We start from the raw sequence: 15,728 nt of genomic DNA, 5'->3' as shown, positions 1-15,728 counted from the left end.
GCCAATATTCACGCACCATCTCGGCTTAATCCCGAGGAATGCTGGTATTCAACGTGGTATCATTACAACCCCTGCTCAACTACAGATTTTACACTACAATGATTGTGTCCGAATGCTCGCTTGCCCCAAGACTATGTACATACCGCGCGTACTCATGCATCCCCAGGGCAGGTACCTACTTTGTCCCCCATCATCGATTATTCCTCTCTTCCAGATCCTTGTCCTTGGGGTCGCCAATGCCGTCCTCGTTGATTGCGAACAAGCAATCGCTCTCTGGTAGACATGGGCTGTCGTAGATCTTGCACACTCGGGTTTCCCCCCTCCCCTTCCTCAGACTCAGCCGGGTCGTACTTGCATGTGCAATAATGTTGCCCCCGATCGGCTTCTTTGGGTCTGGATTGAACATTGCACTCGGCCCACCGTCCACCTGCGCAACCACCTGATTTGTGATGACAACAGCGATTCCAAATTCGTCAGCCAGTCGTTGAAGCGTCCTCATAAACTTAGCCAGATGCGTCTGCCGACTTGAGAGTTCGCCGCGTCCAGCAAAATCTGTACGGTAGAGCGATGTAGCGGAGTCAACAATCAGGAGAGAGAACCGTGTTTCGGTCATCATTTGTGCAGCCTGATTCAAAAGTTCTAGTTGGTGGTCAGAGTTGTAGGCGCGTGCGTACGCGACGTTATCTAGGACTTCCTCGCCAGAAAGGCCGAATCGATTTGCCACGGCAAGACATCGTACTGGGCGGAAAGTACCCTCTGTATCAATGTATAAACATTTTCCCTCTCCGCCACCCATATCAAAGGGTAATTGGCAGGTGACGGCTAATGTATGGCAAATCTGACTTTTGCCCGTTCTGAATTCGCCAAAAATCTCTGTTATGGAGCCAGTTTCAATTCCACCTGCAAGAAGGGTGTCCAGTTGCTTCGATCCTGTGGTGATAGAAATAAGTTCGCTGCGACGTGAGTGCATTTCCGTGGCGGTTGTGAAGCCCATTGGTACCAGCTTGGAGGCTTGCAATCGTCAGTAACCTCAACCCTACCAGACGTTGTTGACCTACCTTCAGCCAACAGTTTCGATGCTTTCTGTTCCGAGATTCCCTTGATTTGCTCGAGAGCTCGCCGAGGTCTGTAGGAGTGAGTAATAAGGTCGCATTACTGACTGCCTCACAACTTACGTGTAGGCGATAGATTCCACCGTGTTGAAGCCACCTTCCACAACAAGCTTGATATCTCGTGCGGTAAGTCCATTAACACCCTGCACTTATGTTAATCCTCTCGACTCTACAAAAGTACACGCGATATACCTCAAGTGCAGACACTGGTGTTGGGGCACCCGGACCTCCCATGGTGCTCTCCTCATATTGTTCTTCTTCGTTACTCATTTCAGCGGTTCTTCCTTTTCAAGGATTTGCGAAAATCTATGGGTGAATGGGGCAAATGTGGAATTCTGGGTTGACAAAAGAGGTCAGGCAGTGTCGAAATGAGTGGCGGTGGCATGGCTGAAAGATAGGGACGCGATGCTTGGTGTTTAGCGCGTGACGCGTGATCACATGACTATCGGCAAATTTAACACCCGTGTACTGCCCTCTCACAGCTTTTCTTACCAGGTCTCAGTGCAATGTTTCGGCAAAGCATTTCACATGTTCAAAGATTGAATGGTCTCTTCATTGGGAGAAATACAACTGTAGACGTCTATTCGATGTTTCAAGTGTCTACTAAGTCATTGTCTCACCCTACTTACTCATCATCGCCGAAGAAGACTTTGATCGGCAACCAAGAGTCGTCGCACACCTTGAAGCGTTCAGGAAGTGAGTTGATCTCCTTGATTTCATCGTCAGTCAGTTCCCAGCCATCGAGCTCAAAGTTGCTTTGGATGCGCGATGCGGTAACCGATTTGGGGATGACGCTGGTGCCACGCTGAAGCCCCCACATGAGTAGGACTTGCTGAACCGACTTGTCCTTGGATTCCGCAAGCTTCTTGAGCTTCTCGTTTTTATACAGAGGCGAGTCGGTAGAGCCGAGACAGGAGTAGGCCGTGGCGTGGATGCCCTTTGCCTTACAGTAATCCAGCAGTTTTGGTCTGATGGTGCGTTAGCCACCAAAAGTCCCTTCAGAACATTTCGATCACATACGAAGGATTATTGGGGTGGAGCTCGACTTGATTTACGGCGGGCGTGATTTTGAATCGCGAGTCGGCGAACAGCTTCTCGAGGTTCTTGATGGCAAAATTGGAAACACCAATGTTCTTCACGCGACCGGATTCCGGCAGCTTCTGAAGCTCAGCCCACGTGTCCCTGAAGTCCCAGTCGGCATAATGCTTCTTAAGGTCATCGGGGTCAGTAGATGAAGGCCAGTGCTAATTGACAATGTTATTGGTAGTCTGAGAGCGGAATTTTGAGTTAGTCTTACCATGAGGTATAGGTCGACATAGTCGACACCAAGACTGGCTAGAGAGCTGTTGATTCCCTCTTCGACTCGCTTGTGCCATGGATTGTCAAGCTTGGTGGTGATCCAAATTTGTTCACGGGGAATACCGGAGTCCTTGATGCCCTGACCGACCTCCTTCTCGTTGCCGTAAGCAAGGGCAGTATCGATGTGACGGTAGCCAGACTGCAGGGCAGCTTTGACGGCCTCGCGAACCTCACCAGGCTTCGACTGCCATGTGCCCAGACCTATCGCGGGAATCCTTGCCCCAGTGTTGAGCTGCACGTTATTAGACTTCTGATGTGGGCAGTATGTGGTAGATGAGAATGGCCGTAAAAGGCCAGAAAATGCAACTTGTATATGCCACAGAATAACTGGGAATGTGTGCGTTGCCCCTCGTAGTGCGTAGTAGACTAAACTTGACATGCTGCAGATTCCAGATGATGGGTGCGCATACCGTGAAGCTTTCTTGAGTCCAGATTTTGGGTGCCATTCTTGCTAGCGTTCTGAGCATAGAAACAATTAGAGTCTATGGTAGTAAAGTTTGTCGGTGGTGAAAATGAAAGTACGCCTTCTTCAAGGTACGCACAGCCGCAAGCCACCCCGCCTACGTCAGTCAAATATCAAACAATCGGGGCGGACACCGAGGCGCGATGAAATTGGGCATGGCACCCGCCGGAAGTTATCGTGTCCGCCAATCATCGATCAAGTTGGCCGCAAAGCTCCTGACCTTGAGGGGCCGCTAGAGCTAATGAAGCACCGCACCCCACATATAACGTGATCCACCACCGAGCGCCCACCCCCACCAAGCGCCCACCAACACTAAAATCCACCACCCACTAAATAAGGATATTGCGCCACCCACAATAGCTATTATTACAAGATTTCTTAGAGTCGTGATTATTAGATCTATTAGAGTAGATTAAATATTTTAGATTATATAAGTAGCTTTTTAGGGGGTCTAATTAGGCGCCTATGCTATAAAGTTGCCTCTACTACTATATCCTCTTCTACTAGCTCCTTATTAACTACCTTAGCTAGTATAATAGTAGGAGGCTTAAGGATTTACCTCTTACCTATTTAGGATATTTTAATATTATTTTAGAGTTACTTTTCTAGTTACTTAGTAGTTTTCTACTTATTATATGTAGTAGCTTTTTAGGTAGCTTCTCCTCCTACTCCTTCTTAGTAATTACTTAATTTAAGTAATACTCCTCTATAAGTTAAGCTTTAGTAAGCTTCTAATACTTATAAAGCTTAATTACCTTACTTTTTTAGTGTTATAGCTCCTATTATTTAAGGTTCTTTTACTCCTAGAGCTTAAACACTTACTTTACCTTTAATAGTAAAATAAATTAGGCACTACTACTATAATTATTATTAGGGGGTAATAATAGAGGTTTACTACGCTTCCTACGCTTCTTCTTATTAGCTAGGGTAGCCCTTAGGTGTTTATTTTTATAGTTAAGTAGAGTATTTCTTACTAATATAGTATAGATTATCTAGCTAAGCTTCTTTAACTATTTATTATAGATATTAATTATAGTATTATAAAGTAACTACTCTATCTTTCTCTAATTACTTATACTTAATATTAAGGTTATACTATTACTTAAAGAAGGCTAGTTACTATTATTTATAGGTGCTTTAAACCTTAAAAGGATAATATTAGGGTTAAGTGTTATAGACTAGCCTTAAGGGAGAATACAATAAGCGTTAATAATAGTATTTAGTATCTTAAAGGAGAGATAAGCCCTCCACGCCTTTTTATAGGTGTCTAGTGTGTTCGCTTAGTAGTAGTATTAGACTTAGTCTGTCTTATATTAGACCTACACTTAGGTATAAGCCTAAGTCCTTTATATACCCCTAACCTTCCCCTATAAACTATTGTAAAATTATCTTTCTAGGGGTCTAGGGTTATATCTTTATCCTCTATAATCTATATTAGGCTTTATTACTATATTTTTTAGTTTTATTATTATATATTTATATTCCTTCCTAATTTATAATAGGCCTATATATTAAGTAGTACACGCGTGTAGTATCTATATACTTATTTTAGTACCCTACTATAAAAGTTCTAATATAGCTATCCTACCCTACTATAAATTTCCTAAACTTACTTTATTATATAATAGATTTCCCCTACTAATTAGCCCTCTCTCTACTCTTTTTCTATTAATCCTGCCTATCTAGCCCTTATTATATCCTTATCTACTACTACTAGTACTAGTAGTAGGGATCTACTATAAGGTAGTTAGACCCTATACTAGGCCTACTAAGATAAGGTGTGTACTTCTAATATTCTCCCTATATTTCCTGTACTAACTTTTTATTTAGTATATATCTCCCTAAACCTAGTTACTAGGTAGCTTTATTATTTCTAGTAACTTAGATAATAAGGAATATAATAGTAGCTTTATAAAGCTACTTCCCTATAATTAATATATTAACTAGCTTTATCTCTTTAGCAAGTATAACTATTAGGAGGGTAGTAGTAAGTTCCTCTTAATTTTTGTTTTCTTTATAGCAAGTTCTAACTATATCTAGGGCGCTTATATAAGTCCTACTATTATAGCTATAAGACTTATACTTAGTTAGAAGCTATTCTTACTAATAATCCTAATATTTACTAAGCCCTCTATAACTAGCTTTAGTTTTATTATAGTTACTAGAAGGATTACCTTTATATTATAAAGAAGGGGACCCTTAGCACTTTTATAGGGAAACCTACTAAAGGCACCTATTACTAGTTTATACTATAGTTCTACTAGCTCTACTATTATTTTAAGGATCTTATATTAAGGGCTTAAACTAATAATACTATTACTTTACTTACCCCTACTACCTATTTACGCGCCTATAATTAGTATTAGCTTAGTACTATTATTCTATTTACTACTAGTACTCTAGTATTTCTACTTTAGTCTACTATTATACCTTTATATAGTAGTTATAGTAATAATAATATTATATAGCTTACTACTACTACTAGTATTACCTTCTAGTATATTAACTAGCGTATAAATAAGACCTAGGCCTAAACTAACCTTTATATTAATAAGCTTAAGAGTGCTACTAAGCGCACTACCTATAGTATTAAGACTCTTATTATTAGTATTAATTTTCCCTTGTTCCCTTTATATTTATTCTAATATTTACTTTCTTTAGGCCTAGGGTACTACGTGTTAGTAAGCTATTAAAGCACTACTCTTCTCCTACTACTACTACTACTACTACTTATACTTATTAACTAAGTCTTCCCCTACTTATACTACGTGTAAGTGTTACTACTATTACTAAGAGATATAAAGGCGTTAGAATAATATAAATAATAGTTTAGGGGGGGCTAAAGGGGGGTTAGTTATAAATAGTAATAGTATAGATACTACTACCTAATTATTAGCTATATTATAAAACTTTAGTAGTAAGGCACTTACTTAGAGTGTTATAAGGATAAATAAAAGATATCTCTAATACCTTTCTACTTCTTAATTATAATAAAGGTCTAAGTTATTATTCTAGTTTTCTTCTACCCTTACTTCCTAGCTTTTATATATATTAGGCTATTATTATATATAGTATCTCTATACTATTCCTTAAACCTATCTAGAGCCTTAGTATCCTATACTACCTCTAGTAGGTGCTATATTAGATTAATATACCCCTTCTATTTTACTAGGACTTAATACTTTCCTTTTCCTCTTATATTCTTTATATAAAGGATCTCTTCTACTTCCTATTTATCTAGTATTATATCTTTATTTTCTAGAGTAGCTATTAGACCTAGTTATAAGTCCTAAAGCTTCTAGCTTAGTAGCAGGTTATTAGTAGCTCTCTCTAGTAGATCTATATACACAGTCTTATATAAGTTCCCTAGTAAATCTAATACTACTATAAGTAGAGTAGGGACTTCTATTACTCTATACTTTACCTATAGCTAGTTAAACCTTTTACTTAGTTAGTTTATCTTTATATTACGTATTATAAACTAAACTATATTACTTTTTAAGAACTTTTTAGCTAGGTATTAGGACTAGTTTATTACTTCCTATTATTATTACTATTAGAATATAATAGTAGCTTGCGCTAGCTCTACACCCCTCTATAGGTGCAATAAGAACGCTATAGCCTCTCTATAAGGATTCTTAGGCTTTACTAGTAGTAATATTATCTTTTATAGTATATCTATAGTATACCTATTTAATAGTAGATTTAGGCTAATACTAGTTATACTAGAGTCCCTATTATTAAGTGCAAGTTAGTAGGCTAGTAGGTAGTTAGGCTAGTTAGTCTGCTTAAAGCATACTATTATACGCAGCACCACCTGCACCTCTTAGTTTGCCTACTCTATCCCGCTGTCTATCTAGGGGTAGTATATAGTAGATAGTAACTAGTTTATCTTTATTATCTAGTATAATATTATCTAGAAAGATCCTAACTAGTTAGAGCCTTAGTTAGTAATAATAGAGGATAGGAAGCCCTAGAACTACTACTAGTTATCCTAGAAGATCCTTGCACAATAATTAGCTACTATAAAGACTATTACTTTAAGCTAAATATATTTAGATAATCTATTAGTAATAACTAATAGGAACTAAGGTTTACTATTATCTTTTATAGGTAGGTTAACTATAAAATCTATAGATATTTAAGACTAGTATTATAACGTAACTAGTATAGGTTATAATAGACTGTATTAGCGCTTCTAGGAGATATAAGTACTATAATAATAGTAGTTCTAAATATACTACGTAATATCTCCTAATATTCTATCCTAATAATAGTTATAGCGTAGTATTTAAAATATTATATTCTTCCCTAGATATCCTACTAAACCTAATTTATATACTTACTATATAATAGTAGTTATAAGGGGTTCCTATATTAGTAACTAAATAATACCCCTCTAAAGCAAAGTACTATATGCGCTAATTATATAGTCCCTAATCTATTACTTTATATTAGCTAAAACTAGGAAGAACCTAGCGCCTTTTTAAACTATATTAAGACGCACTTAGTATATCTTATCTTCTAATACTACTTTATCCTATAGTGTCTATATATGCAGGTTAGCAAAGAGGCTAGCGCCCTTTAGTAACTTAGACGCCTCCTCTACTTCTAACACTATAACCTAAATTAATTTAGGGCGTATTACTAACTATAGTATTACTTTAGAGGAGTTTAAATCTTATAGTTACCTACTTAAGGTATTAGGTTATCCTATAAGATAGCTAGGTCTATACTATAGGATATACTAGTATTTTAAAAGTTCCTCTACCTAGTAGTACTATTACTTGCTTAAGCTTTAAAAGCTAGTAAAGTACTCTAGGTTTTTATAGTCTATAAATATTATAAATAGCTTATAAATACTCTATAGCTCTACTAACTAACTTTTAAGACACTTAATAATAGCTAGTAATTCCTTATTATATATAGTATAGTTTTATCTCTCTAGTGTTAGTGCTATAGAGTAGTAAGTAACTAGGCGCTAGACGCCCCTAACCTTTTACAATAAGCAACCCCTAAAAGCGTATCCTAAATAGTCTACTTCTAATAATATTTCTTTAGCTAGGTCCTATTATATTAGTACTAGTCTAGATATAAATACCTTTTTTAGTGTATTAAATATACTCTATTCTTCCTCTCCCTATTAGAATAGGGTATCCTTTCTAGTTAGTTAGTTTAAAGGCGCTACTACTTTAAAAAACTTTGCAATAAAATTATAGTAGAAGTTAGTAAAACCTAGAAAACTCCTTACCTCTCTTATATTCCTAGGGGATTCCTATTCCTATACTACCCTAAGCTTTTTAGGGTTAGGTCTAAGTAATTTACCTGCCTTAATAATATAGCCTAGGTAGCGTACCTTCTTAATACTAAATACACACTTCTCTAAGTCTAGGTATAGTCCTACTTCTTTTAATAGTATAAGTATACGCTTTACTTTTTCTATATAGTTAAACTAGTCTCCTCCTAAATAAATTAGGATATTATTAAGGTAGGCTATTATATATAATCTAAGTAACTCTATAAGTATAGTATTAATATATTATTAGAAAGTAGATAGCGTACTACTAAGACTAAATAGATATACTAACTATTTATATAACCTAAACTAGGTATAGAAAGCTATTAAGGACTTATAACCTTCTACTATTCTAACTTTATAAAAGGTAGCGCAAATATCTACTTTTATAAACTAATTTACACTAGATAGTATGTATAAAGTTTCCTTAATAAGTAGTAGTAGGTATTAGTCTAATATTATTATGCTATTAAGCATCTAGTAATCTATATAAAGGCGCTAACTACCTAATAGCTTCTTTACTAGTAATACTAGAGCTCTAGCTATAGAAGAGCTTGCTTAGATCTAGCCCTTATCTATTAATCTAGTAAGTTATATTCTTAGTTCTAGTAATTAATTATAAGATATAGGGTATAGGGGACCCTATAGGGGGTTAGGCTAGGTTCTATCTAGGAGAGTTATTAACTAAATATAGTAATCTATACTGCCTTAATAAGGTAGTAAACTACTTACTAACTCTTTGTTAAACAGGTCCTTAAACTCTTATAGTTCTAGTAGCAACTTTATCTTTCTAGTTTTATACTTAGGTTTATAGAGAACTATACTATTAGTAATATAGATAGTATATATATTAATAGGACTTCCCTTATTAATACTTCCTAGATATTTTATTAGGTATAAGTTATATATTACTTATAAAATATCTAGTATATTTATTATAAAAATTTATACCTATATATCTTCCTATTAGGGTCCTTAATTTAGTAACCCTGCTATAACTAAACCTAAGATAATAGAGATATAGGTAGAATATAGGTGTCTCCTGCTCTCTTATACTACTATATTTCCTGCCTTCCTAATTATTAATTTACCTTATAGAATATCTATAACAACGCCCTCTCTACATAGCTATAGTCTGCCTAGTATTAGTTAATAGGAGAGACTAGGTACTATATAGGCTAAAAGCTAAGACTACTAACTATCTAAATTATAGTCTAATACTACTAACTATAAAATTCTTATACCCTTAGTAATTCCCTAGGTATGTTATAAGGGTTACAGGGGAATATCTATAAAGTTCCTACTAATCTATCTTACTAACTTTTCCTTAACTACACTAAAATACTAGTACCCTAAATTAACTATTACTTGTATATTCTCTACTCTACCTAGAAGGAGGGGAATAAAGAAAGGAGGATTATTTAACCTAGCCTTAATATCTAGGGGATACTTAATAGCCTCTACTATTAATAATTCCTCTATTATAGTATCCTCCTTATACCCCTAACTTAGCCTAAAGTTAGGGGCAGCTAGTTTCCTAAATTAGGGCTGCTTGCTAATACTATAACTATCTTAACACCTACTAGTTATAGCAATAGGGTATTAGGGCATATACGCACAAAATAACCACCCTATCTATACTAGGTATAGACCTTTGCTAATTTCTATATATTAAATAGGTCCTATAGGATCTAGTTAGGACGTAATATTAGTAGTTTAGTAGGTGCACTTAATAAGACTGCCACTTCTACTATATTTATATTGCTATCCTAATCTAAGTTAGACTTCTACTAGGGTTCCTTAGACTTACTAGCCTAAAGAAAACCTAGTTCTAGAGAGGCTATTTTAATATCTACTATAATTATCTTATATTCCTCTATAGCTACATTGTAGTTTATCCTAGAGACTCCCCTATTAAGGGAAACTAAGTATATATAATTATTAAGAGATTAGTAAAGTTATAAAAGCTTTAATTTATTATCCTAGTATAAACCTCCTAACTATATAAGGAGCTATATAAAATTTATAAAGAACTCTATAAAAGGCTAATTTTAGCCCTAATATAAGTATTCTAATATAACTTAGGCGCGCTCCTACCTATAATAGTTACTATAATAGAATACTAGGTAGTTAAGAAACCTGCTTATATCCTAATGCTTACGTGCACTATCCTTAAAGTATAGTGCTATAGCGCGCTAGACTATAGGTAATAACTAGGACTAAATATATATAAACCTTGCCTCCTTATCCCTAATAAAGACCTTATCTGCACGTAGTTTAAACTCTATAGTTATTTACTAGGAGAAGAAGTTTGCCTTAGTGCTATTATATAGTAAGCTAACTAGAAAGGGTTTATAATATAAGGTAGAAGGGGGTAGAGGTAGTAAATTATTAAACCTAGTAGGCTTAGAGGAGGGTTAGGATAGAATCTAATTGCGTATTTCCTTATTCTATTAACGTAGTATAGCTATTATAGCAGATTCTTAAGCGTATTATTCTATTAATCTATAGACCTATTATATTAGCCTTTCTACTATATTAGGTTATACCTAATTATTCTAAATATCTAGCGCGTCTATCTCTTATTACTATTATAGTATATTTAGAAGAAGATACTAAAATATTATAGACTAGCCTTAAGGGAGAATATAATAAGCGTTAATAATAGTATTTAGTATCTTAAAGGAGAGATAAGCCCTCTACGCCTTTTTATAGGTGTCTAGTGTGTTCGCTTAGTAGTAGTGTTAGACTTGGTCTGTCTTGTGTTAGACCTAGGCTTAGGCATAAGCCCAAGTCCTTTATATTAAGTAGTAAGATACCTATTACTTTAAAAGCTATTAATATTAGCTTTTCCTTAAAGGTATTACTCTATATAGTATTAAATAACTAGTAGAAATCCCTTTTAGTAATACTTATAAGCCCTTAGGAGCTATCTAGAAAACTAGATAGTTAAGCTTTATATAAAGCTACAAAGGGAGCAAATACTATAATATTAAGTGGCTAAAGGGTATAAGTGCTATAAGGGGGATATATTATAAGTAAGATCTTATATTTATTATAGTACTTAATAAACTCTATTATTATATAAGATCTATAGCTATTAAAGATAAGGAGCTAGTATAAAGTATAAGCTTTAGCTTTTGTCTTGCGATTAAACACCTCCTTAAGCTAGGATACCCCTAGGGTGTGGCTTATTTACCTACTTAGTAATCCTATAAAGAAAGCTTAGTATTATAATAGGTTAAAATCTTATAACTAGGTATCCTATAAAGCTCTAGATTAGGACTAATAAATAAGAGTAGAGGTAAGAGTAGTACTATTAGCGTATATATAAGCTATAGTAGTAATCTACTCCCTATTACTATCCTAGAGTATAGCTCTAATCTTTCTCTACTTATAGGCGCTCTTATTAAATATATATTTAGTTTTTAATAGTACTCTAATAAGAAAACCCTTCTTATCTATATTATAAATATACTAACTTTTAATATTATATTACTCTATTTTTTAGTATAAAAGCTTAAAGTATAAGCTATACTTAAAGGTAGAATTAGCTTTAAAGTAGTTATAATTAAGCCTAGTAGCCTAATAGGAGATAAGATTAATATTATAGTAGTTAATAAAGCGCTACACCTAATTTTTACCTACTAGATTCTCTATTATTTTAGTTATAAAATTTTAAATAATAGTCTATATAGGGGGTAATCCTTACCTATAAAGCTCTTTAATATACTCTATAAGCTTACTTTCTTATATAGTATTAAGTATTTAACTATTTAGTAGAGTAGTAGTATATGCTTACTAAATTTTCTAGTAGTATCTAGATAAGGTTAACTATAAGTAACTATACTTTTCTACTATTTCTAAGTATGTAAAATCTTCTCTAAGAGTTAAGGATTTAATTGCTACAAGCGCGTTATTAATAGGTGCCATGGTTGTTAAGAAATTTAGTGTTGAAAATTTGGTGATTTTGGTGTTGGTGGGCGCTCGGTGGGGGTGGGCGCTCGGTGGTGGATCACGTTAGCCAACAGAAACCAAGACCTCTGACCTCAACCACAGAGCAGCAGCAGCCAACAACAACGCGCGCTAGGTGCATACACCCGAGCTGCAGATGTCGTCAGGGTTTGTGAGCGGTGGAACTGCCGGCGAGGAGGTGGAACGAAACGACGAATGGAAGCGTGCCCAGCGTGAAATTGAAGAGGCTCGAAAAGCCAAAGCCGATCTGGCGAAGCAGCAAGATGGGAAATCGTTGTTCGAGATTCTGCAGGCCAACAAGGATAAAAAGCAGGCCGAGTTTGAAGAGAAAGCCCGGTTCAAACTACACAACGCACTAGATGATGACGAAGCCGATTATTTGGACTCTATACTGGAGAAGAAGAGACAAGAGGAGATACGCATTAAGAAGGAAACCCTTGCACAACTAGACTTGTTCAGAACCCAACAGGAGGAGACCGAGCGGCGAGCGTTGGAGGCAGAGAGTGTGGAATCGACGAGGGAAGACCAGCAGCAGTGGGCTATTAAAGGACGAAAGAGGAAACATGGATCTGAAGCAGGGTTCTTGAAAGGCGTAAAGTTAAGGAAATCAAGTCCCGTGAGGGAGGAGCATGAGAAGCTTGACAAGATGACGGCAATTCAGAGTTCTGCACCACAGAGCAATGCCACCAGCTCGATGCCTCAGCAAGTATCTGCTCCGAGATCCTTGCCCACGTCATCGTCTGCCAAGCTTACAAATACACTTTCGCTTGGCCTGGGTTACACGTCCTCAGACGAAGAAGACTGACTGTACAAATGGGTCCTCTTAATGAGACCCGTGACAATTGAGATCACTAGCATTCTTGCCGAATTGAGAGCATTTAATGTGATGCAATTGTACGTCCAGAAAGGATGCAACACATCTACAGCGACCATCAGTCTACTAAGGCATCCATGGATATATGTCATGCAGCTTCCGATGGCGGAGCGCGACTGTCCGTTGTGACGACATTCGATGCGGTTCTTGTCAGTTTGTGGCCGAATGGCTGGGCTTTAACGGGCTGCTATGGGGATGGAATGTGGGAATAGTGATGAATTACGTCAATCATGGCATTGTGGCCTCTGAAATAACGTGAACAATACATTTGGTGGAAGCACTCCAAGTGTCCTGAGGATGGCCCCTGCCCCCTTCATGTGTGCATGGCCAGATACCTAGCATGTGAGAGTGAACCACCAAACTCACGCGGGCTGTTGCACTAACGGTAATTTGACTAGGGCTGCCGCGATGCGCGTCATTTCAACCAACCACAGCTTGAGGTAGCGTAGTAGTACTACAGCCGCGCGCTTGCCCTAGGGCTCCAACGACGCGCATTTGTCGACGCGCGCGAGCTTGCAGTGCCCTGCCTACTGTTGTCTCCTTGTACATCTGCGACAACGTACTCTCCGACATTGGATGCCTTTTCCTGAGCGAGGTGCACGCTGCCATGGTAAGCTGGCTCTAAACAGTCGCACCCAAGAGCACGGAGTGGCTGACAGTGGCGGCTCACCGCTAGAATTCTAAGTCGCTTCGTAGGCTAGCTGGCGACCATGGTTCCCTCCACACAGCTGGTCTCCCTCCAAACTACCTATTCCCACCGTCGTCGGACGCCTCTGCGGATCTGACCTCCCTCGATGTGCTTCTCGCCGGACCCGTGGGCACACCTTACGCTGGCGGTGTCTGGCGACTGCATCTCGATATACCACCCAACTACCCGAATGCCCCACCTACAGCACAATTTCGCACGCGGCTATGGCATCCCAATATCGACGAAAGGACTGGCGCTGTCTGTGTGGAGACACTGAAACGGGATTGGAGCAGCTCCCTTAAGCTGAGAGACGTCTTGGTTACAATATCTTGTTTACTTATTCAACCGAATCCAACAAGCGCGCTCAACGAAGCAGCAGGGAAATTGGCCACTGAAGACTGGGACACATACTGTAGGCGTGCCAAGCTAATGACCGAGATCCATGCTCCAGTACCTGTAAACATAGCAGATCAGGTCAGAGAAGCTCAGATGCGGGGGGATGACTTCATTCCACGGCCTGAGCTACCCACGTCCAAGCCAAAACGCAATGGAGAGGAACTCGAACAGGCTGGACTTCTACATTCGGCTTCGAAACTACAGAAAGCTACCGGTGAAGATGAGGAGAACACCCGACGCCGCGGCAGCACAGATGAGACAGAAAGTGATCCGGAAGGTGATTGGATACCAGAACCCGACAGTGCTTCCAAAGCGCCGGTCACGAGTGGGGTCAACAATGTCTTTGGCCTCAAAAGCATTGACGATACTATGCACCTAGATCAACGACCAGCCAAAAGATTATATACCGCAATCGATTCAGCAGTAGGGCAAGGGAGGCATATTGATACGCATGATACAGAACCATCTACTACTGTCGTTTCCAAGCGCGGTGCTCAACAAAGCAACTCTGTGAACCTTAGCATCCCCGAGACTCGAGAGCATCTTCGCTTCTCTCATCAAAATCCTTTCTCGGCCCTTCAACCTAACAGCCAGACTCATCCTTTGATTCGAGCATTCTCATATTCGTGGCCAGACACAATGGTTACATCAGACACAGATGGCATTGAAGGTGTCACAAGCAAAGGCCAAGCTCGGAAGAGGCTTGTCTGTGATGATTTGGAGACGAAGCGAAGCTGGGAGATGAAGAGGTTTAGGAAGACTGGGTTCAATCTGGGACGCTACAATCGTGGCGAATTTGGTCCTAGGACTGGCATTAATCGGCTCTGATGGGCTTGAGGACGTCAACTTACTCTTTTGAGTCACATGTTGACTGAATGTCAAGTCTTGGGAGATTGTTATAGTAACATGCAAATACAAATACATCTTTTATTGCTACACGGCCTATTAGCCATCTATTTAAGTTATATACAACTTAATATATAATATAGTAGAATAGTAGGCAGCTAAGCAAAGATTAGGACGTGAGAATAACCAAGCGGACGCTCAGCTTAAGCCCTACGAGCCCATAGATTAGGGCGGTTAACAGCAGACCAAGGGTTTGGGAGGCCTAAGCACATAACATAAGGACGCTTAATTAAAGGTCTAGTATAGTGTTATAGACTAGCTATAAGGGTATAAGTAGCTATAATATAAAGTAGCTAGTATTGTAACAACGCAGGTAGGTAGGGCATCTAAAAGGTGTCCTATACAACTTAAAGGCATATAGGAGTGCGCGTCTATATAGAAAAGGATAAGATTCCTATACCTATAGGTCTTGTATAAAAGGATAAGAAGAATATACCTATCCTAATATAGGTAAGCTACTCTCTATATATATTAGTAAGTTAGGCCTTTATTAGGCCTAACTTAGTATAGAATAATAGGCAAGTAATTCTACCTTATTATTATACTACCCCCTCCTATAGAGAAAGGATAGTCCCTATACTTATAATTAGGTTTAGATCCCTTATTAAAGAAATACTCTTATAAAATAATTCTACCTTTGCCTCTACCTTTACCTTTAC

The 15,728-nt window shown here is 37.9% G+C and overlaps 4 protein-coding genes across 4 annotated transcripts; 2 read left to right on the top strand and 2 right to left on the bottom strand.

The window, feature by feature from the left end:
* Window positions 1–190: 190 nt before the first annotated feature.
* Window positions 191–1,382, bottom strand: RHP51 (RecA recombinase Rhp51; the record flags this gene model as incomplete). Its single annotated transcript, XM_003835667.1, has 4 exons — window positions 191–1,011; window positions 1,059–1,126; window positions 1,176–1,255; window positions 1,305–1,382. 4 exons carry the CDS (start codon window positions 1,380–1,382, stop codon window positions 191–193), a joined length of 1,047 nt encoding a protein of 348 aa, XP_003835715.1.
* A 355-nt stretch (window positions 1,383–1,737) lies between these two features.
* On the bottom strand, window positions 1,738–2,917 carry IAQ61_006257 (uncharacterized protein; the record flags this gene model as incomplete). The annotated part of the gene is made up of 4 exons (XM_003835668.1): window positions 1,738–2,080; window positions 2,133–2,356; window positions 2,410–2,703; window positions 2,882–2,917. 4 exons carry the CDS (start codon window positions 2,915–2,917, stop codon window positions 1,738–1,740), a joined length of 897 nt encoding a protein of 298 aa, XP_003835716.1.
* A 9,424-nt stretch (window positions 2,918–12,341) lies between these two features.
* On the top strand, window positions 12,342–13,010 carry IAQ61_006256 (uncharacterized protein; the record flags this gene model as incomplete). The annotated part of the gene is made up of 1 exon (XM_003835670.1): window positions 12,342–13,010. The coding sequence occupies one exon, from the start codon at window positions 12,342–12,344 to the stop codon at window positions 13,008–13,010; it is 669 nt and encodes a 222-aa protein (XP_003835718.1).
* Window positions 13,011–13,585: 575 nt separating this feature from the next.
* On the top strand, window positions 13,586–15,103 carry IAQ61_006255 (uncharacterized protein). Its single transcript, XM_003835671.2, has 2 exons — window positions 13,586–13,689; window positions 13,756–15,103. The coding sequence occupies exons 1-2, from the start codon at window positions 13,687–13,689 to the stop codon at window positions 14,989–14,991; spliced, it is 1,239 nt and encodes a 412-aa protein (XP_003835719.1). The 5' UTR covers window positions 13,586–13,686; the 3' UTR covers window positions 14,992–15,103.
* The last annotated feature ends 625 nt before the right edge of the window (window positions 15,104–15,728 follow it).

The sequence above is a fragment of the Plenodomus lingam genome (assembly GCF_022343315.1).
Source record: "Plenodomus lingam strain CAN1 chromosome Unknown contig_23, whole genome shotgun sequence".
NCBI classification, from domain to species: domain Eukaryota; kingdom Fungi; phylum Ascomycota; class Dothideomycetes; order Pleosporales; family Leptosphaeriaceae; genus Plenodomus; species Plenodomus lingam.
The sequence above is the reverse complement of the archived record's forward strand: the minus strand, read 5'-3'. Positions and strand labels throughout refer to the sequence as shown.